The sequence below is a fragment of the Pongo abelii genome, chromosome 9, assembly GCF_028885655.2.
Source record: "Pongo abelii isolate AG06213 chromosome 9, NHGRI_mPonAbe1-v2.0_pri, whole genome shotgun sequence".
NCBI classification, from domain to species: domain Eukaryota; kingdom Metazoa; phylum Chordata; class Mammalia; order Primates; family Hominidae; genus Pongo; species Pongo abelii.
The window spans coordinates 98,708,070-98,730,739 of NC_071994.2; the positions used below are offsets into that span (position 1 = coordinate 98,708,070).

The window sequence follows — 22,670 nt, forward strand, 5'->3', positions numbered from 1 at the left end:
GATTTTTGTACTGTGCATTTTTTTTTTCAATAAGCATGTATTGCTTAAATTGAGCGTAACTTGGCAGGCAGGGGTGATGGTGGTAGTGTTACTTATTATGAAAAAACTTACACAAAAGTTGAATATAGTATAATAAACCACCATATAACTATCACCCAGTTTCAAAAATTAACAACTCACACCCAATCCTATTTGATTTATATTCTCATATCTCTCTCCCTATACTATTTTGAAGCAAATACCAATCATCACACCATTTCATTATAAATATTTTAGTAGGTGTCTCTAGGACTCTAAAAGAAGATAGCTGCAACACCATCATCACATCTGAAAAGGTAACAGTAGTTAATTCCTTAAAATCATTACATAACCAGTGTTCAAATTTTCAGTTCTCATACATGTTAAAAATTTTTAATTTCTTGATTCCAGATCCGTATCAGGGTCACATATTGTGATTGGTTTATATTAACCTACAGCATAACCTTTTATGCTATAGGTTCTCCCTCCACTGATTCCCCCTGCTTGCAACTTATTGAACAACTGTGCCAACTGTATCCTTTTGGTGTCACTCAACATGATCTTCCATCCTTTCTATTTTTGGTTAATTGGTAGATGCTTTGTCAGATTTAGGTTTGTTTTTTGGCAAAACTTTATAGGTAGCAGTGTATTCCTCCATCAGAAAGCACTTAAGAATGTGTTTGTGTATTGTCAGTAGCTGTTGATGACCAATCCTTAACTCCATGAGAGGCTGCAAAATGATGTTGCAATTCCATCCTTCCTTTTTCATTAGAATGTTTTAAAAAGAAACTACCTCCCATCTACTACTTACCTACCCAGTGGTATAGTTTGTATGGGAAATGCAGTAAGTATTAAAATGACAGTTCTCAAAATGTGAGCTCTGGGCCAGAAGCAGCATTACCTGAGAACTGAGAAATGAAAATTCTTAGGCTCCATCCCAGATCCACTGAATCGGAAACTGGGGATAAGGCCCAGCAACATGTGTTTATCATGCCCTCCAGGTAAACTCTGATATATACTAACATTTGAGAAACAAGTGACTACACCTGAAGTCTTGGAATGCCCTTGCTAAAAGCTGTTAGCTTTTACTACACTTCATAATACCAGTTAGGTTCCAGATTTTTTTCCCAAGTACAGTATCTGCCCACCTAGTCTATAAATGAAAGAACCACACCTTCAACTTTTAACGTATCAAACAACCTAGCATGGTACTAGTCATGTTCCAAAGTTTTCAAAAACTATAGCTTGAAATACTTGCTCAATTAGATGCATATTTATTTCTTCCAGGAAAAATAACTATTGCACTAAAGTGGTCTGAATGGACAGACAGGAAAAGTTTCTAATGTTTGGCCTAAACTTCTCCCATGTATCTGTTGTTTCAGGGTTTCATACTGGAAAAAGGGGCAAAATGTAGATGAAGCTATGTAGGCTCAATAATGGTCCCCCAGTATGTCCATGCCCTAACCCTTGGAACCAGTAATACATTACCTTATATGACAGCAGGGACTTTGCAGATATGACTAGGTTAAGGACTTGAGATGGAAAAACTACGCTGTTTGTGCAGGTGGAGCCAATAATGTTCTCATAAGGTCCTTATAAGAGGGAACAGATGGAGACACTCTGAGAAGGTATGATGACAGCAGCAGAGAGAGATTTGAGATGCTACAATTTGGGCTTTGAAGATAAAGGTCAATGAGCTCACAGAAGGCAAGGAATGCAGCTCTAGAAGCTGGAAAAGGCAAGAAAACAGATTTTCCCCTACAGCCTCCAGAAAGAAGCAATTCTGCCAATACCTTGACTTTAGACCAGTTAACCTGATTTTGGACTTCTGGCCTCCAGAACCATAAAAGAACTAATTTTTGTTGTATTAAGACACTAAGTTTGTGGGAATTTGTTACAGCAGCCATTGAAAACTAATACAAAGCCTTTGACAAATTTTTTATTGTGAAATATTGGATCTAGAAAAAAGTACAAAATGTCAACAGTCAGATGTGTACAAGTACAGTATTTCAATAGTCTATACATGTGAACAGCTTAACAGGTTCACTGCAGAATGCATATTTAGACCAATATAATCTAAAAAGGACTGCAATATTCACAGGCTATTAATACATAAATAACTTGAGTCAAAATGACCCTTACTGGTAAATGCTAATTAATAGTGGAAAACAGGCTAAAAGCACAATACACCACACCATAGTATCTCCTTATAGGTCCACATTTAAAGAATATCAGTTTATTATGTCAAAACACTACAGAGATCCAGGACTGGGACTGAATTACTAGTTTATACAATTGCAAAAAAATTTAAGTTATAAAATAAGGTCACGGAATAAAGAAGGGTATTTAATTAGGACTAAATACTGTGAAGCCCATGAAAGGGTTTTAGCCTTGGAATTTACAAAGCTAAATTATTAGACTGTTAATGTTAGCAAACATTAAAACTGAATTATCTTCCATTTTAATGTTAGCTAATATTAATATTAAACTATTTTTAATTTTGATGTTAGCTAAGGGGAAAGACAAGGACAACTTTCTTTTGTAGTTTCTCCAACAAGGTGTAAGAACTATCAAAAAGTAAAACCATAATGACCACTGTGGACTGACAAATGGCTATGGAACAAGAATATAAAACATTACAAATTTCAAAGAAAGGTAATAACTACCTTATGAATTTAGCAAATCCTGCAAACGTTAAAATCCATGTTAAGGCATTATCTATCATGGTTGAGAGTACTAAATTAAAGAAAATTATTACACGAAGATCCCATAAAAATAAACTGGTTTAGTTTACAAGATTCTAACTGAATCTTTTTCTATCACTTGAAAATTACCCTATATTATGCTTTCAAAATGGACAAAGAATTATTTGGTATTCACTTTATAATGAACTATGAGAAGTCTATTGAAACACGTCATGTTAAAAAAAAATTTGTTTCAATCATGTGTTCTTAAGAAAGCCAATCTTTGATATGACATTCACAATCAATGCTTGTATAAAAACAAAACCTTTAAAACTTATAAATTTAGTAACAGTTTTACATGAAGCAAATTTATCTTTGCCCATAAATTATTAAGAGAAGCAACTCACTCTATACAGTGTATCTAGCAATACTTTAAAATCAAACTAAAACTCTGAACTGATAATAACTAGGAAATAAATTCCATTTCAGGCTGAAAACCGCTGGATCAGAATATAATTAGTCAATAACTTCATATAACCTATCCCACCCTACCTTAACCTTTTATAGACAATTTTAAAGACTTTAGGACAATTTACTTATAGTGCCTGAATCTTATAGTACGTTCCAATTTATTCAAAGATTATCACAGATTGGATTAAAAAGATTATTTAATTTTTTTGATTTGCTTTAAATTTACAAATTACGTTGTACATAAATATTAACTTAGATAACCACACGTAGGGAAAGCAGATACATGGATCATTGTAGAAACATTAAAATTTTAAAGAAATTTTATAAAAAATAAAGCAAAACATGTAACTCACAAAATACTAATATGAAGCCATATGACATAAAAAATAAAATTACTCTTTAAGAAGCAACTTAAAATTAAATCTTTGGGGAACTATTTTGACATAATTAAATGAATTCAAAGACCAACAGCCTCCCTTATCACACAAACAAATCACAAAATTTTCTACAATCTATATGCATCATCAGTTAGTTCTAAATGTAATCTCAAACATTTTACTAGCAACTTTGATTTCCTTTTGAAATAGGCTTCTGTACATATGCATTTATATACAAACATTTATTAAACATGATTTTAAAACAAACTGTATGTACAAAAGATCAGCATTCCTATAAATAAAAACATTAGGTGGCAAAAAGGCACTTGTAAGTAAAAATCTACAGTAGTTTTTACAAAACAGAAACACATCTTACCTTAGATACTGTACAATAAACATTAATTCCTATACCAATAATGAAAATGCTAGGTTACTAATGTTAATGATGTAACTTTAAAAAACAAATTTACATATATCTGAAGTTCATTTAATAAAAGCACCGTGATTTTCTCCTAAATTCATGTTGATGCAAAGTAAAAATACAATTCCCAAAAAACCAGTGTTCGCCATTTTTCGAGTTTAAAAGTTTTTGTATTTCTAAATTGAAAACTGTTTGTCCGAAATTAGCATAGTGTAAAACAAAAAACAGAACAAAAAAAACCCTGCTGCTCTGACTTCTGAAACCATACCTACTCTATTATTGCATGTTGCGTTTTATAAAGAGCACTACTCATGCACTCCTTTACAACTGTTTAATACTATTGCTGGCAAAAAAGTTTCTGGATATCAAATAATTAAAAAGTTACTTCAAACCAGTTGAAGTTTTATTTGAATGTTTTACAACTTAAAAAATGCTGTATATCAATTACAAAAGTGAATAGGAAACACACCAATTCATTTGGTGTGCAAAAATATTTTTCTACTACACAGAATTTAAGGGCTTCACAGAATTTTTTCCCCAAATTTACATTGTAAGAAGAAATGCTAAACAAATTACTTTCTCAAGGAGATGTTAGTATGCTTCCACTTTTGTCAAATTTTTTACCCTTTGATAACGCTGCGACCTGTTTGAGTAGTTCTCTGTTTTTGGCCTGTGGGAGACAAAAACATTCAAGATTAAAAATGTTTGAAATATTATTAAGTCATGCTGAAGAACACTACTTATTTAACACTGTTTTCATTTATATAAATGTTTCACTAAAGCACTAACATTAAATGAAAGAGTTGATACATTTACATTCATTTCTTTAAGGATGAACATGCAAAAGGAAAATTCTAGATTGGCTCATCAGCCCCCTTTGTATATGTCATTATTAATATAATTGTGTCCAAAGATGCACAATTGGTTACAAAAAAGGAAACAAAGTGAATCCACTTAAAAGAAGGTCCAAATTTTAATAGGGAAAAGGTGTTTGGCCCTTCATCTTAAAAACATGAAAACTATGAACATAAGTTGTAATTCACAATTAATAAAATCAAAGAATGAATCAAGATTTGGGAGGAATAATTCCTAGCAAGCTGTATAAGGTCTTTCTTCTATGTTTACTCTCTTGTAGAACAAGCATGAGGTCATTTTTGCAAAAAACACTCAATTTGTTACTTTGCCAAATGCACCCAATGATATTCAATTTTTTTTAAAGCACCCATCAGAACCACTCATTATCTTGTTGTTCCTTTAATTATCATACAGTCAACTGACACTGATTTTAGTGTGATTTGAGCAGTTCCACATCATCATTCCCTATCTCATGAAAGCTTGAATTTTTGCAAAGATTCAAAATTTCATTTCATCATCTGACTTGAATTTCATTATTAAATGTCCATCCATCACTAGTTTAGTGAAGAGGAATGTGTAAGTACAGTGATATTTTCACATTTTGACTGCCTTTGTCACCTTATTCAGTCTCTTAAATGTGGAAACTTAGATAGTAAGGATCCCCATATATACAAATACATTAATGATCAAGCATTTTTGTAGTTTGAGCCAAAATGGGGAAAGTGATGAAAATAGAGCACTGCCCTAAAATTAACACATTTTAAAAAGATATTCTCTGACGTATGTTTCAACACCATTTTCCTTCACAGGTTTCAGGAATTTTTATTATATAGACAGACTTTTTTAACCTCAGTACTTCATATTTTATTCTAATTTTAGCTTTTTATGGCCAGATAACACCCTGTCTTCTGTATGCCATCTTAAAGTGGTTTCATGAAATAACCTTTTTCAAACTTTATTCTTCCATTCCCCCACCCTTCTTCTCCAATCACTCTTACTAATTAACACCCATGACCTCTAAAATGCAAATATTCTCAGTACTATCTTATATGTGCAAATCAAGTAATTTTTTATGTTCAGATGCATGATTAATAGAACTTTCGTATTCAGTGGTTATTAATAACTAAGGTGGTAATGAAAAACTTCAATTTCAAATTCAGTATCAATTTCAAATTTTGAGTCTGCAAATTTGACTCAAAAAGATCTCCACTAGATCTGTAAGTCATATTTATGTAAAAATGTTTATACTGATACAAAATAGTTAAAATGTGAATCTCCAAGTTCTTATCTCAATCATCAAGAAATAAAGTGTTTATAATTTTCATATTTTAAGTACAAAATACAATAATTTGAACATTAGGTCTTCAAAGCAATTTTTCCATTTAATGCTTTAGTAGCTAATTTCCAATTTGCTTTTAATATATTTATATCACTAATAAAGATATTTCTTAATAAATTACATAAGAAAAAAGTCTTTATGGTAAATAATAACACAATTGTTAAGTACAAGTCCAAATTTATTCTAATTTGAATACTTTAAAAATGAATTTTATAATGCAATATTTCAATATATGTAAATTTAAATTGTTTTACCCTAAAATTACTTCATTTTGCAGCCAGCCAAAAAAAAAAAAAAAAAAAAAATCAATGAAATTCTTTACAGACTCTTAAGAAAGCTAAGTTTTAAAGTTCAGACATGTTGGTGCAAAGGAAAGAATATCAGGATTAAGAATTACACAGATCCTGCTTTAAATCCTGGCTTGCTTACCAGCTACATAAACTGGAGCATATTTTCTCATTTGTAACACAGTAACTCCACCATCCGAACTCAAAATGAGTTGAAGGAACTTATCAAATATATAAAACACTTAGCCTAACACAGTTCCTGGTACACAGAAGGCACTCAAATGTTAGGTCCCTTTTCCTTTTAACCACTTACCTAATTAAGTGAATAAGAGTTTTTACTTCATATTCTTAGTATTTTCGATATTTGGGGTATTTTGGGGTGACATTTTGAACAATTTTTTTTCATGTGATGTTCAGGGTTTTGTCGTAGGTTTGGTAGTTAAAAATATTTTACTAGCTATTAGAGCAAGATCCATCTTGTGTCACAGGATTCAATTCCTTATTACATAAAGATAAAAAAAAAATTACCTGTTTCCTCACCTCAGTAAAGAATCCTACTAGTATCACTGGTTGCTAAAGGAAGTGAAGTAAAAAGATGGCACTCAGCTATGACAGATTGTCTCTAGCCATAACACAAAAAAATCAGGGAAGTGGCCTGATAGGAAGGATGAAATAGAAAACCTGAGGAACCTGTAGTGGTGGGAACTAGTGTAGAACAGGGAAAAGTATAGATAAACTGGAGTGAGAAGACAGAGATTTCTATGTCACCGCTTACTGTGTGATCACAGTTTTCTCTGTAAAATGGGCATATCACATAACTCAGTTTTTGCAACAAGTAAGACAGCATATGTAAAATCATGTCAGTTACTTTCATACTACATGAAACTTCAATTACCAAGAGGAGGTAGGCTTAAGATATCAACCAGGCTAAGTCAAAGATGACCCCATGTATTTGCAACTATGATTTTAAAAAAGAAAAACCAAAACACAAACTGCTCTTTTGAACAGTGGGGAGCACTAAGTTAAAACATATCTAAGCACCTATTGCAGTTATTCTGTTATCTCATTCTGGATTTACTTCAGAGCTTTGGTTACATTACATTAAATCAAAGATCACCAGGTGGAAGATTTTGTTCCAGCTAATCACTCAGCATTAATAACTGAGTAAGAAAAACAGGAATAACATAAAATTAAAAATAATACTTGTTGGTGGATAAAAACATTAACTAATATATAAGAATCTGATATATGATACGGGCAATCTCTCAGAACAGACGGCAGATGGGCATTTCCATAAATCACCACTTAGTCAACAAATTATTTGAATGCCTACTATGTCCCAGGTTCTACATGAGGTTCCTTTTCAACAGTCTTTGTAACAGTATGATAGGGATTAAGACCAGACAATCTGTACCTCGAATTTGAGCAAGTTCCTAAATCCTACTAATATAAGCTACTTGCAAAGAAGTATGAATAATACAAAACCAAAAGAAAGGAACAGCAAATATCCCTTGGTGTTACAATGTGAAAAAAAAAAAAAAATGAAACAGGGCAGTATTAACTCCTTCCTTCTGAAGCTGTACTCTCCCAAGTCTGAAGTCTGTGTGCTGCCATCTTCCACTAACATTTAAAACTTAAAAATTTTGTTACTAAAGATTAATTCTACAAATGTGAGACTGTATAAATCAAAGAGAACATGTAATTAATTTAGTGTGGTCTGATTTCTAAATTTATGAAACCTAGATGAGAACAAGTTTAATATGGTAGCATTCTGTATCCACGTTGGATGTTCACCATCTCTGCATGCCAGACATCAGATTATTACTGTAGTGACTCCTGACTTCACTCAGTTGTTCTGTATACTTAAAATGCTATTTTGCAGTACTCTGAGGTTCAGGTGGATCACCACCTGTTAGCATTTAGCAGAACCCTATTTGGCACTTTACAAACCACTGTATGCAGGTTAAGTAAACTCTCTTGCTTTGCATACATTTTTGCCACTCGAGGTCCTTAAGAATTGGTTTTATACACCCATCTCCTTTCCCAGTATCTGGAAGGAAATATTAATACGAGGAATGATTGCTACTGAAGACCTGCTTTTCACCTTAGTTTCATGAATCTGATTTTTAATTTTTTGCTGTAAGCCCAATAATCAATTGAACATACTCCAATGATACCCTCCTCCAAAAACTCCATTTGAAGTTTAGGCAAAAGTTTTCAGTATTAAAGTACTGAATTCCCTTTCAAGTAATTTCAAACAATAACTTCTAATGAGATCAAGATTAAAAATGATTATAAAGTCAAAATCAAAACTGAAATGCACCAACTATGCACAAAATAGGGCTACCAATAACAATCTAAGTCAATGAATGCTATTACTCAAGTTTAGCCTTTCTTGCCTATCATTTTACGTAAATGATGGTAGTTACCTGAAGTTGTTCCACAGTTTCTTTGTGAGCTTTTTCCATACTGTTCATTTTTGTTCTCAAATTTGACTCTTGGTACTGAAAGTCTGCCTTTAGTTCAGTTAACTGAGAGATTAAAGAAAAAAGATATATATGTATATATTTGCACACATACACACACACACCATTTTAAATAACTTTCACAATAAACTCACATTTCATTACAAAAGTGGAAGATGTTAACTGCAGTTTCCTGATTTGTACAAGCTATCTAAAATTTGTTTTGTGAAATGATGAAGTCTATCTGCTTTACAATAGTATAATTTTAATGTTAATACCTGACCATCAGTAAAACTTTTGAGTTTTCTTTTTTCCTAAACATGGCTCGACTGGAAATAGAGTGTGGCAACTGGTATGCCAACAAAAAAAGCTTAACGGCTAATAACTGGAAAATGCCTCATTTAAAAATGTACTTCAATAATAGTAAAAACAAAATAAACATTTAAACTAGCTTAAGGGTAAAATAATCTTTCAATGCTTAAAGAAAGAAATTTCACACTAGGTAATATAAAAAGGAATGGTCTTTTCAGCCAAAAGCTACACTGTTTTCATTTTTTAATTTATGTCCAGGATTATGTACACAATACCAACTAACACTTGAGGTAAAAGTAGAGAACAAAGCACAGAAATACAACTAACACAGAATGAGAAACGAAAGAAGGTTACTATAAAATTTGGGCTAAATTAGACAAATACAAGAAAAAAATCAGTGCTCTGAGGAAGAAGGCTACATGATAGTTTTTTCATAAATGACATACCTAACAGTATAATATCTCATGACTTCAAACTAAATAAGTTATTATGTAATTTCACTATTGGAACCATGGAGAAGCAACTCCAGGTTATTTTTTAATGTTTTCATTATGCCAGCTTTAAAGGTTTACACATTCTCCTTTGTAATTACCCAGTATCTAATAAACTGAAAGACATACAACAGCAAAAATGGAGAAAATCATGGAGTCTTATATTCTTATTAAAAAAAAAAAAACCCTTGCTTTTGTCAAATTCAAAGTATAACTAAGTTCTAACTTTCTCTAATCACAAAAGATTTTCTGTTCTGAAATGCCAACTTACACCAGATCAGCTAAGACAATTACTCTATTCACTACACTGTGAGCTGCCTCCTCACTATGAACTTCTGGAAAATAAGAATTATGTCTTATTTATTCATCTTTGTAACCTCATGATCTAGTTCAGTGTCTGGCTCTAGAAATCATTAAATAACTTTGTGAAACCAATTCAGTAAAATAACTTCGTCGTCTTAGATTTACAAGAAAAAGTTGCAAATGTATAGTTATTTTAGGTTTACAATTAGGATTTTCCTTACAACAATGCTAATTTCAATCCCCATCAGTGTTTTGATTTTTTTTAAAGAGGAACACTAACAAAAGCAGAAAACTTCAATTAACTGCACAATACAAAGATAGTACCTCTTATGCTAGAGAGGAAAGAAAAATCTAACAGTCAATATTCTATAACTGATTACTACTTGGTTTTGAAATCATTGCTATTTTGCAGTAAAGTTGGCATTTTATTCAACTTTTCTGAAGGCTAATGCAGATATACCTGGCTTGTCTCTAAAACTTTGTACACAGGACAAATTTCCATAAAGGCTCATTAATTTAAAAAATGCTGTCAATCAAAAAGAACCATAAGACAAAGACACCCGCAACTATCCTATTTTTATTTTATGTCACTCCTAATTTTCATATACTAAATTTGCTTAAAGTAAGGTACAAATGTATTAAAATAAATTAAGCCCACTAACCATCAAGGTGTGGGAAAATGTATCAAAAATTATTGAATGCCAGAAGTAAAAGCCAACTCAGCACAGACTCAAGCACAGATTCAGAGATGGATATAAGTCATATATGTATTCATAATAAGGTCTTATTCTTTTAAAAGAAATGATTTTAGTGTTCTCCTACTGCATAATACATTTGATACAGGTCAAACTACATTGTCTGGGACCATAAAACAAGTACAAAAGATGATCGAACAGGAATAGCCCCTATGGGCACTTTTACATACCAGGAGCTATGATAAATACTTTGCATTTTCATTACTCATCACAACCATCACTTGAGATAGTATTAATGCTCTCATTTAAATGAGAAAACTGAGGTCCAAAGAAGTACACATTCTGCTTTAGGTCACACAGAAAATGTTAGAACTAGGATTTGAATCTAAGTATGGCTAAATTACTTCAAAACTGTTTCCTGTTCCATGCCTGCCCACTATTATGCCATCCTGATTTCATAGCACAAGACCTTAAATCCTTCTATAATTCTGTTAATATTCCTCTTTTCACTAAATGAACAATATATTTTAATATTCCTCATTTAACTGATGAAGTCCCAATAAGTACACTTACTTCCTACACAATGAGCTTTTAGACATCTATTACTAATTACTGACTACTACAGGAAACTCCCATACCATTACTTTTCAGCAGTATTTTGATCTGGATTGATATAAACATATGAATGTTATATCAAAGACTTCAAACTACATTCTTAAATCAAAAAAGTTTACAAAATATTCCATTTACATCTCATTTTTAATTAGGTATTAGACCTATTTTTAAATTACATGCTTACTGAAAATTAAAGTTTGGAAATTGCTATCCTAATTAAGCCTCAGTTAATTCTTGGAACTAAAATTCTGAAAGACCATTTTTACCCATCTTCATTAGATGGCTTCAGGGGGGCTTTTGTAATTTGTCTTATAAAAATCATGCACAACAAACATTACCAAATTATTAAAGAAAATCTAATAAAATTTGCGATTATCAAGCAACAGTCAACACATAACTCTTACCAGGCTTCAATGAACCATGTTCTTACCTTTTTATCTTTTTCTAAAATGGTCTGGTCTCTCTGCTGTAAGAGACGCTTAAGTGACATCACTTCTTCTTTCAGTTGACTTATAAGGACAAAATTGTCTGTTCCCCCACTATCTGCTGACTGATTTATAGAGCTACTAAAAAGAAAGAAGTAAAACACAGTTAAATGAAGTAGAAGGAAAATTAGCAGGTGTTCAAATTGCATAAATTAGACAATTCCACAAACATCCTTAAGGCTAATGCAAAAAAATATGTACCTGACAGAAATGGATGCAACTGGCAAATTACCTTACTAATGGCACACATTACATACACCTGCAGAAATATAATTCAGTATTAGCTTTAAGGGGGTCAATACTTCTAGTGTAAAGCAATAGGCAGCCAATTTGTACAGTAACATCAGCAAACTTTTGGCTAATGAACTAAAACAAAGTAACGCTCATAATATTTTTAATCTAAAAACATTTTCTAAGCAGGTCAATTTAAAATATCACAATTAGATTTGTGTTTCACTGAATAAAGATAAAAATAATGTTCTCCATTCAAATTTGTTTCTTCAAAACCCAAATTTATTTCCCAAATAGAACAACATAGTTCAGTGCCACTTTCTTATTGCCAAAATTAAGCTAAAAATTTTAAACTAATTTATGTTTATTCTTCCAGGTGACTCAAGTCAATGTAGAAAATACATGTTTCTATTTTTTTATCTAGTAATAACTGGCATTCAACCATAACTATTCAACTAAGTTGAATTTTCATAACACTAAAAGAATTCATTTTTACCTATCTCCATTAGATGGCTTAGATTCCAATTTGGGCTTTTTCTTTGGAGTTTCATTCTGAATTGCTGCAGAGGATTTATGGCTGAAACCAAACATTAATAAGAATAGTTAGAGTAAAAAGGACAGAGAAACCAAATGATAAGTTATTCATCTTTCCCTAAAATATTGCTGAAAATATTGATTTTGGTAAGACTTAAGTAACAAAGTTGAAGGGATATCACATTTATAAATATACATTTCAAAATACTTCAGAAAATACAGCAATGTATTTACCTCTGTTTCCACAGTCCCTGCTCTTGTTCTGGACTTAGATTGCTGATTCTGAAAAATACACAAATGACATCTACTAATGACATTTATTTATTTAATACATCTAAATTTAACATTCTCAATGGATACAAATTTTATGTTTATAATATTTTGTTCAGAGAAAGGTATATTTAAGTTTTCAGACTAAGCTAATACATACTGAATAAATCACATTCTGATGAGATAAATTTTAATCAAATGACTATTAACCATCTCAAGTTCTTCAAGATTTCTTTTTAATCAGGATCTCTACAGTTCAATTTAATATCATACAAAGGATGGGTTACACAAGTAGTTTTCATGCTTGTGTCTAGGTATCACTGTACTTTGGCTGCCCTTACTATTTCAGACACTAAATTTGTCTCTTTAAAGTTAAGGCTTTCCTAATAATCCAAAGTAGAGATTCTTCTTTTGGAGTAAATCAAGTTGCTCAGAATAGTGTATCAATTTAAATGGGGAAATATATTGATTTCTTTGATTCTTTCCCAGTTTTCTTAAGAATCCTCTCCAAAGTCCGTAGATCTCTCTTTAGTTAGTATTCTGGAGAAGTTATGCTGAAACTATTGAGAAATTTCATAGTAACAAATTATTTTACTTTTACTTATAATTAATACTGTAATACTCCTTTTCTATTTTACCATAATACTAATAATCAGTTTATAATTCATCATGAATCCTTCATTTTTTTCCTCCTAAACTTGCGTATCAGTCAATGCTTCACTAACCCCTAGCTTATTCACTCAGCATGTAGAGAGCATCTCCTATGAACCAGATGCCATGTATTTACACAATTTAGAAGATGTTAGAAGACCTGAGCTGTGACCTTATGCAAATTACTTAAAATCCCCAGCCTTGGTTCCCTCATATGTAATACATACCTTATATTGATATGAGCATTAAATGAGTTATATATGTAAAGGCACTTAGTACAGTGCTAGCATATACAAAATAGACACATATATATATATATATATATACACACATTTACTTGTGTCTAAAATTTACTATTGGTTCAGCTGTAGAAGTTTTTTAAGCAAAAGAAAACAACAGACCTTAAGACTCGGCTGTAAACAAGTACCACGTTGGGAAAAAAATATTAATAGCAATAATTCCATCAACTGAGTTATTCTTACTTGTGAATGAATGGAAATCCTATTGAGGAATGCAGTTGTCCTTTTTTTTTTTTTTCCACAAATTTCATTATAAACCTAACAAGCCATACATGAACTAACAGCACTAACCATATCTCAAAGTTAAGAATAATCACATTAATATGACTGACAGAAACACTTGGAATTCCCATCTTAAGCTTTCTGAGGGTTGTCCATTCCTAGATTCAGACCCAACTTAGTGCCACCTGGCAACCACATCCCCTACCCCTGCTGATCACTATCTATCACAATATGAATGCTCCTCATTTTCATTCTGATCTACTGAACTTAATATAGGACCCTACAAACTAACTGTTCATCAAATGGTCAACAGCCATCAAACAGAAAATAGTGTTTATATTTCATAAGTAACCAAAAGTAAAAAAATTGAAGACTTTCATTTTCAATACTGTTCTCTTTCCCTTTATTTTTGAAACCTGTCATTCTTTCAAAAAATTAAGTTGCTGTCACATACTTTAGTCTTCACAAACATAATCTGATTGTGTCCTTTTACATCATGCTAAGACAAATTCATCTGTAAAGAATAGGGAAAGGAGACATTTTGGGAGTCTTAGAAGTAGGTCTGACATATGCTATTATGGTATATAGACATTTTGTCATATTTTTTCTCAAAGCAAGAAGCAAAAACAAGGTAGACTTATATTATTTTGCTTCTTGAAATACTCTGATATAAAGATCACAAGATTTCTTCAAAACAGCCAGAAGAGAAGGCACTGCACTGTAGTCTACCACTGCCACATTTAGAAAGCACTACAACATGGCAGAATTAAACATCACTAACCTCAACGTAACCTCATAATCTAATAGGTGATTGGATACAGTTTAGAACAAATCTTACTAATTAGAACTACATTACATTCTAAAAATACTGCATGTGTTCCAAAATGAGGTGGGTATCAGTTTTTTGTAAATTCTGTTTTAAATAACTATCTGAAACTTTAAAGACTCACAGAAAAATTTAGGAACAAACAATAAATTCTTCTGAAAATGGGTGTGCCATATGTCCCTGTTTTTTCCATTTTAATTTGTGTTTATCAGTTTAATTTGTATTTTCATGTTCTTTATTTTTCCATGAAGACTAAAATTGCATTTTAAAAAACCTTTATACCACACACACCAAGGGTTAAGGTACTACTACTACATAACTCCCCCCACAGGTCACTTTAAAAATCAAGTACAGCTGACCCTTGAACAACCCAGGTTTGAAATGTATGGGACCACCTATACGAGAATTTTTTTTTTCCAACCAAATACGGATCAAAAATACAGTATTTGGAGGATGTGAAACCTGCATATATAGAAGGCCAACTTTTCCTATAGGCAGGTTCCACAGGGCCAACTGCAGAACTGGAGTATATGCAAATTTTGGTCTATGAGGGGGTTCCGGAACCAATCCCTCAAGCATACTGAGGGAAAACTACAGTTGTCTGTATTTAAGTAGAGTTCCTAAATATATGTTTGAAGAAAACACAAAGTATCACTAGTTAAAAATATTTCTCATACTTTGGGGACCACAAAGATTAGAAATGCTTCTATCATAGTAACAAATTATAGTATTAAAATATGTTCTCCAAACCCAGTCATTGGTTTGTTTCGGTTTGTTTTTACTAAAACAAATTGACAACTAAGATAAATATAATTTTTCAAATACAACCTTAACAATTATTTAAACAAAAAAAGAATACGGAGGCTTTTGATAAGTTATTTAAGTGTTAATTAACTGACGTACTTGTATTCTGACTTTATATGGTTATAATTTTATAGATTAATTTCCTAAATATCTGTATTATGGTAAACAGCTAAACATATTCCATGTATATAACATTATACACTGAATAAAATGGAATCACAGCCTTAGACACTCAAGATGCTTACTGTGTACAATGGAAACTAGACTAGCACATAGTCAATATTTGCAAGAAGTAAACATCAATAAATGGCATTAAAATGCAAGGAAGAGTTTTAGAAAATATGATTTCAAAGTACTTACTTGTGATGGCTACTGCTGTGACGATGGTGATGGTGATGATGGTGGTGATGATGTTTTGGATGATGCTGGTCTTTCTCAGTAAGAGATGAAGAAGATGAATTTGAATGTGAAGATCCCAGGCTCTTCCTTTGTTCTTTCGTCTTCTGTAAAACTCTTTTGTACGATAAAGTACAGAGCCAGCATAATAACTTTCCATCAACCTTTTAAGAAAATATGTGTTAAATTAAATGTATCCATATAAACTGGCTGTAAATGAAACCAGGTAAGATAAACCACTCAACTTCCACCTATATTCCACACATAACATGCGCAAATGGACGTATGCACATATTCACGGATTTTTTGGAAAATAGAAACAAAATTGGACTTTTCTGAAACTTGGGAAAATACTTGTTTGGAGAATTATAAAACTGATGAGGATGACATCAGTTTTGAGGCATTTTTAATTTGAAGAAAAGAAAATGTTACCTTTTTTCTTATTCCAGGAGAGTAAGCATAAACTGACTGATATACTTCCAAGAAATATAGCCTAAATTATTAAATCACTGTGTAATTACTAATAATTTTTCACTACAGTAAGTATTGTAAATTTACAGAAAAACTGAAGCACCTAAATGACACACAGAGTTGCCCCTCATTATTCTTGCATTTCCTATTCATGTATTTGCCTACCTAGTAAAATGTATCTGTAACCCAAAAATCAAGACTTGTAGCACTTTTGTGGCCACTGCACACATACACAAGAGTGGTGAAAAATCTGTGCCACCCAATAGCACAAATTCCCAGCTGAGGTGGAACAAGGTGATGCTCTGCCTTATTTATTTCACCTTTCAGACAAGTATCCTTTTCACAGTCTATTTAATACCATGTTTTTCAAGTTTTTATAGTCCCAAAGAGTACTGCCAAAGTGCTGTATAGTGTTCCTAGGCTCAAGAAGGTTGTAATGTGAAATGGCAAAGACATGGAATCAACCTAAATGCCCATCGTTAGTAGACTGGATAAAGAAAACATGGTACATATATATCATGGAATACTATGCAGCTATAGACAAGAACAAGATCATGTCCCTTCCAGGAATATGGATGGAGCTGGAGGCCATTAACCTTAGCAAACTGACAAAAAAAAAGGAAACCAAATCCTGCATGTTCTTAATTATAAGCAGGAACTAAATGATGAAAACACATGGACACACTGAGGGGAACAACAGACATTAGGGCCTATCAGATGGTGGAGGGTAGAAGAGGGAAAGGATCAGGAAAAATAACTAATGGGTATTAGGGTTAATACCTGGGTGATGAAATAATCTGTGCAACAAACCTCCATGACGCAAGTTCACCTATATAATAGACGTGCACATGTACCACTGAACTTAAAATAAGGAAAGCGACGAAGGCTGTGATGTGTCTTACAGAGAAAATATGTGTGTTACATAAGTTATGTTCAGGCACTCTTAGCACTGTTGGCCATGAGTGCAATTAAATTAATCGACACATATTTTTTTTTTTTGAGACGGAGTCTCTATCGCCCAGGCTGGAGTGCAGTGGCGCGAACTTGGCTCACTGCAAGCTCCGCCTCCCGGGTTCACGCCATTCTCCTGCCTCAGCCTCCTGAGTAGCTGGGACTATACGTGCCTGCCACCACACCCAGCTAATTTTTTGTATTTTTAGTAGAAACAGGGTTTCACCGTGTTAGCCAGGATGGTCTCGATCTCCTAACCTCATGATCCACCCACCTCGGCCTCCCAAAGTGCTGGGATTACAAGCATGAGCCACCATGCCTGGCCAATCGACAGTATATATTAAATGAGATATCTTCAAACAGGAATACAAACAAAATAAGGTTACATACTGATCAACTGACCAACATGTTATTACTGAAGATGTGAACTTAATCCTATATTTCTCTTCGGCAATGCTTCAATACAGTACTCCTCCATCTACAGTTTTAGTTACCCATGGTCAACCTTAGTATAAAAATATCATATATGATACACTATTCTAAGGGATAAAGACCACATTCATATAACTGTAACTAGGGTATGCTAATATAATTGTTCTATTTTGTTATTTTTATTAGTCTCTTGTTATACCTAATTAAAAAACTAGACTTTATCATAGGCACGTATGTACAGGAGAAAACACAGTAAGGTTCGCTACTATCCCCAGTTTCAGGCACCCACTGGTCTTAGAAGGTATCTCCCATGGATGAAGGTGGGTACTACCGTATTCACTGTTTTGTGGGAACTTTAGAGAACTACCACAAATAATGAGAATCAATCGTACCTGTGTCAAAGAAGAGACTTTCCAAAAGTACTGACTAAACCTCTAAAAATAAAACCAAGTTTTTATCTTCTGTTTGTTCACATGTATTCCATCCATAGTATTCCATGATGTGTAGGTACCAGACATGCTGGAGGGACATGTCTTATAACGGGGTACGTACATTGCTGTGGGGAGACCTGAAGAAGCCCCTCAAAGAGGTAGTCATTCTCCAAATCAACTAAAATTGATAGGCAACAGGAGGCCTGTGTGAATGCTGATCGGCAAAAGAATTATCACATGAACACATATACTTATTACATTAAGTCACTGCAGGTAGACAAAAACAAACAACAGTTTCAAATATGAGCCTGTATCAAAAGGCACAAGAGTAACTGAATTTTATGTGCCAATGTGCCATCAGGTATTTTTTTCACACCAGTGATGTCAAGTAACCAGCAAAAGGGTAAAGTAAAAGGAGTTATTTAACAGCAATTAGTTAAATCTCCTGAACCAAATGTGGGATAGCCAACTAGTACAGAATAGCCACCATAGAATATTTTTTAAAGTATAGTACATGAATCTCTGTATCATGCAAACAAGGAGAAAACTCACTATTCCTGCACTTTCATCTATAACTACTTGCTTTCATGAACCTAAAGAACAGATCCTGTCTCAGTAGTGTATTAATTAAAATTTCCAACTTGTTTGGCATTTTATTTAATTTCCAGAAGACGTCATAACATAAATAAAGCATACCTTTCTTCTTCCTTCCTCCTTCCGATCAAAAGCACATTGCTGTTTGCACTGTTCACAGGTCTGAGGTGGTCCATACTTTTTTTCTGAATTTGTGCAACGCTGACACTTGGTACCAATAAATGCTGCAATTATGTTACAGTACTGACAAGGCTTGGGCTGAAAAACATACACATTTTGAGACTTTTAAAAACATTAAATATTTGCTGCATAGCATATACCTAGTATTGTAGACATATTTCTGGAATTAAGAAAACTCAGGTAAAAAACTTGTTTTCTGTCAAGTTTGTTGCCCTGTCATATGCAATAACTTTTATACTATGTTTCTATGCATTCAACTAATATTTATTTCTAGTCATGAAACTATTACTCTAAGATCATGAGAAATAGATTTGTGATTTGCATAGTCTGTTAGATAATACAAAAACTACACATTAAAAATGTTTTAAATAATGAAAATAAAGGTACACATGTAGAGAAGTCTCATGAATCAAGAATTTGAGGAAATGTCCTACTAATTTAATATCCTAGTTAGCTTAATGACCATATTATTTATTTAAAAAATGTTAACTTTTCATCACATATAGATACAAATCATATAAGGAATATACACTATAAGTGAGTTTTCAATTTTAAAAAAATGGGGACAAGCATATTCAACATAAACTATAAAAACATACCTTGATTTTCTTTGATATTCAAAAGATGATTCAGGACAGTTTAGAGCGTTAAAGTTAGCATTTCTGACCAATAATAAATAATATTGGTATAATATAACTATAATGATTGTAGTACACACATAAGACAATTTGTACTAGGATTGGGTCATGACTTCTGTGAATAAATATCTTAATTGTGCTGTTTTATAAAAATAGTTCTGAGGAGGCTGTTCTGAAGTGGGCTAAAGTCTGATCATGCAAACTTTATGGATAAGTTCTCCATAACCAAGAATTTGCTATATTTGAATCTTTAAATAGCTTCACAGATTTCACACTGGATTCAATACATGTAAAACAGGTATATAACTTGACTGTTTTTAAATGTTACCACCTTTCCATCAAAATATCTATGGAAAATGTCTTTCATAAAATATGGTATGTTGAAATATCTAAGAGCATAGCAGTACATTTTTTTTTTTGAGACGCAGTATCGCTCTGTCCCCCAGGATGGAGTGCAGTGGCAGGATCTCGGCTCACTGCAAACTCCGCCTCCTGAGTTCACACCATTCTCCTGCCTCAGCCTCTGGAGTAGCTGGGACTACAGGCGCCCACCACCACGCCCGGCTCATTTATTTTTTTTGTATTTTTAGTAGAGACGGGGTTTCACCGTGTTAGCCAGGATGGTCTCCATCTCCTGACTTCGTGATCCGCCCGCCTCGGCCTCCCAAAGTGCTGGGATTACAGGCATGCCCAGCCAGCAGTACATATTTTTTTAAAAGGTCCAGCTTTGTGAAAAATATTAACTGGTAACAATGACATGAAAACATAAGACATACTTACCGTCCCAAATTGCTTCACATTTTGAGCACACTTCTTACAAATTGTGTTAGTTTTGCTGAAAAATAAATTGCATACAGATCATGTTTATGTAGCTTTCTAAAGTAATTAGCACAATGTCAAAATAAAATGAGTCAAAGATTTGTAGCACTTAAAACTTACTCTAATATGGACCACGGATTTTTTTCAAAAATACAAGGATATTTCCAGAGTTGTTTTACCCAAATTAACTTACGACAAATGTTTTTATACATTTTTGTGTATTTCTTTTTGTAAACAAAACATCTTAATGTTTCCTATATAGTGCCAAAATCTTCACACTTGACACTATTAATGCACAGCATTACAATACCCGCGTCTACCTAACCTTCTACTTGGCTACTGTCCAACATTATAATGCCCACACCTACTTAGGAAGAAATTATTTGTTCTTTTCTAAGGCTACTTTCTGTATATACTCTCAGAGTGGAACTGTTAAAAATGTTACATACTACTCCTCTTCCATGTAACAAATTATTAGATTTCACCCTTGGAAGGCAGTTGGTAACACTACAGACCTTTCCTCAGGTCCATTAAGGTTTTACCATTTTTTTTAGTTTAACATAACTGTTTACATTTGCATTTTCATTAGCAAGGCTGTACATTTTCCATGTAGTAATTTATTCTTTCTCTCATATAAAATCTAACTGTAAATTAACCACCACTGGTTTTTTTGGCAACATTCTCTCTCCCACCATGTATAAAAGGTTTACAACTTAAAATTTCTGGGGCTAAACCATTTTTTAAAAATATTTTCATAAAAATATGGGATTACAACCCCCAAGTATTCCATACAGACAACACTTGTCTTTAACAGTCAAAAACTGTTCAGTATACAAACCTCTCTTGTTGAAATTCTGATCTGCAGTAAGTACATTTTACAATAGGATGTGCAATCCGACATTCCTGTAATAAGACAATACATTAGTCAGTATCTATCCGAAAGTCCCAGATCTCACTTTTCTGGTAGAAAATTGTTTACCCAACCTAGTGAAATGTCTAAAACATTTATAAAACCTGGCCCCAACGTAAAGAACTGGATGCTTTATCATATAAGTGGCCAATCACAATATAATTCCTTAGGGAAGGCATAGGTGTCTTTGTCTTTAGTAGACGTGGGGGTATATTACAGACAAATTAAGAAAGCTGTCAGGGCCGATTTCAAGGATTGGTTAAATGTGAAACTACTTATTATTTTGCACCGTTGCTCACAGACAGCATCCAGGCTTTAATGGGATGGGAGGAGCTCCAAATCAGAGCATTCTGTTCCCAAACCAGTCGCTTCGCTTTCCTGGACAGGGAAGAAGGATGCCATCAGCTTTGCGGCTTCGGGTTCCTAGCAAGAAAGTGCAAAAACCGTCCCCTGCCTCCTGGTGGAAGAAGAGGACAGACCAGGCAGAAAACCGAGATGAAAACATCTCCACCCCTGGGTCTCTGCGGCATAGACAGGTGACTGCCTCACTCAACCCCACCCCTGAGACCCCCAGACGCTGACGGGGCCCGGCACCCTCCTGGGCCGCCTGGAAGAGGGCACGATTCTGCCTCCCTTTCAGGGGCCGTTCCCAGCTAATGTTCAAGCCCCCAGAAAAAGGGGTCCCCGATTGGGAAGGCGAGGGCTCCAGACTCCCAAACCCCTGAGGCGCCGGCGAAGAGAGAGGGGCTGCAGTGCATCGGCTACCCGGCCCCCTCCGGCTACGGCCGAGGACACCCATCCCGCCCGCCTCCCGGAGCCCACGGACCTTGCAGAGCTGCTGGCCCTGGGAGAGCTCCTCGAAGGGATAGCGCTGGGTACACTTGGTGCAGGCGTACAGGGCCGAGGCCGCCATCCTGCTCCTCAGTCTCCTCCTCCGCCGCCGCCGCCCGCTCCGAGGCGGGGCCCTACGGAGAACCTGAGAGCCGCCGCCGCCCGGGCCGCGGGCTCCTCCTCCTCCCCCTCCCCCTGCCTCGCGCCCACCAGGGCCTCGCCGGGAGAGCCCAGGGCCCCGCGGCCGACGCCACCGTCTCCCTCCGCCTCCACTTCCGCCCCAGCCCACCCAGTGACGCCGTGCCAGCCGCTCCCGCTTAGGCCCCGATAGCGGCGGAGGAAGACGAGGCGGGTAGGAGGTT

General features: G+C 34.2%; 1 protein-coding gene across 5 annotated transcripts; it reads right to left on the reverse strand.

The window, feature by feature from the left end:
* Nucleotides 1–1,941: 1,941 nt before the first annotated feature.
* Nucleotides 1,942–22,515, reverse strand: FAM76B (family with sequence similarity 76 member B). 5 transcript variants are annotated; one of them, XM_063728234.1, is made up of 11 exons: nucleotides 22,304–22,435; nucleotides 21,777–21,855; nucleotides 21,406–21,470; nucleotides 20,529–20,583; nucleotides 19,033–19,188; nucleotides 16,016–16,215; nucleotides 12,818–12,865; nucleotides 12,546–12,626; nucleotides 11,764–11,899; nucleotides 8,882–8,983; nucleotides 1,942–4,641 (listed from the first exon to the last, which is right to left on the reverse strand). In XM_063728234.1, exons 2-11 carry the CDS (start codon nucleotides 21,783–21,785, stop codon nucleotides 4,552–4,554), a joined length of 942 nt encoding a protein of 313 aa, XP_063584304.1. In that variant the 5' UTR covers nucleotides 21,786–21,855; nucleotides 22,304–22,435; the 3' UTR covers nucleotides 1,942–4,551. The 5 variants fall into 5 exon arrangements, with proteins under 5 accessions (XP_063584304.1, XP_054380938.1, XP_024110510.1 ...); XM_054524963.2 differs by having other exon boundaries at nucleotides 21,777–21,934; nucleotides 22,304–22,434; XM_024254742.3 differs by lacking the exon at nucleotides 21,777–21,855 and having other exon boundaries at nucleotides 11,764–11,896; nucleotides 22,304–22,515.
* Nucleotides 22,516–22,670: the final 155 nt, after the last annotated feature.

Excerpts from the sequence above, each read along its gene's own strand:
- FAM76B (XM_003777867.5), bottom strand. The coding sequence starts at position 22,390 with ATGGCGGCCTCGGCCCTGTACGCCTGCACCAAGTGTACCCAGCGCTAT. Across the intron at positions 21,471-22,303 it reads AGGGCCAGCAGCTCTGCAAG|GAATGTCGGATTGCACATCC; the intron begins GTCCGTGGGCTC and ends GTCTTATTACAG. Across the intron at positions 8,984-11,763 it reads TTTTAGAAAAAGATAAAAAG|TTAACTGAACTAAAGGCAGA; the intron begins GTAAGAACATGG and ends TTAATCTCTCAG.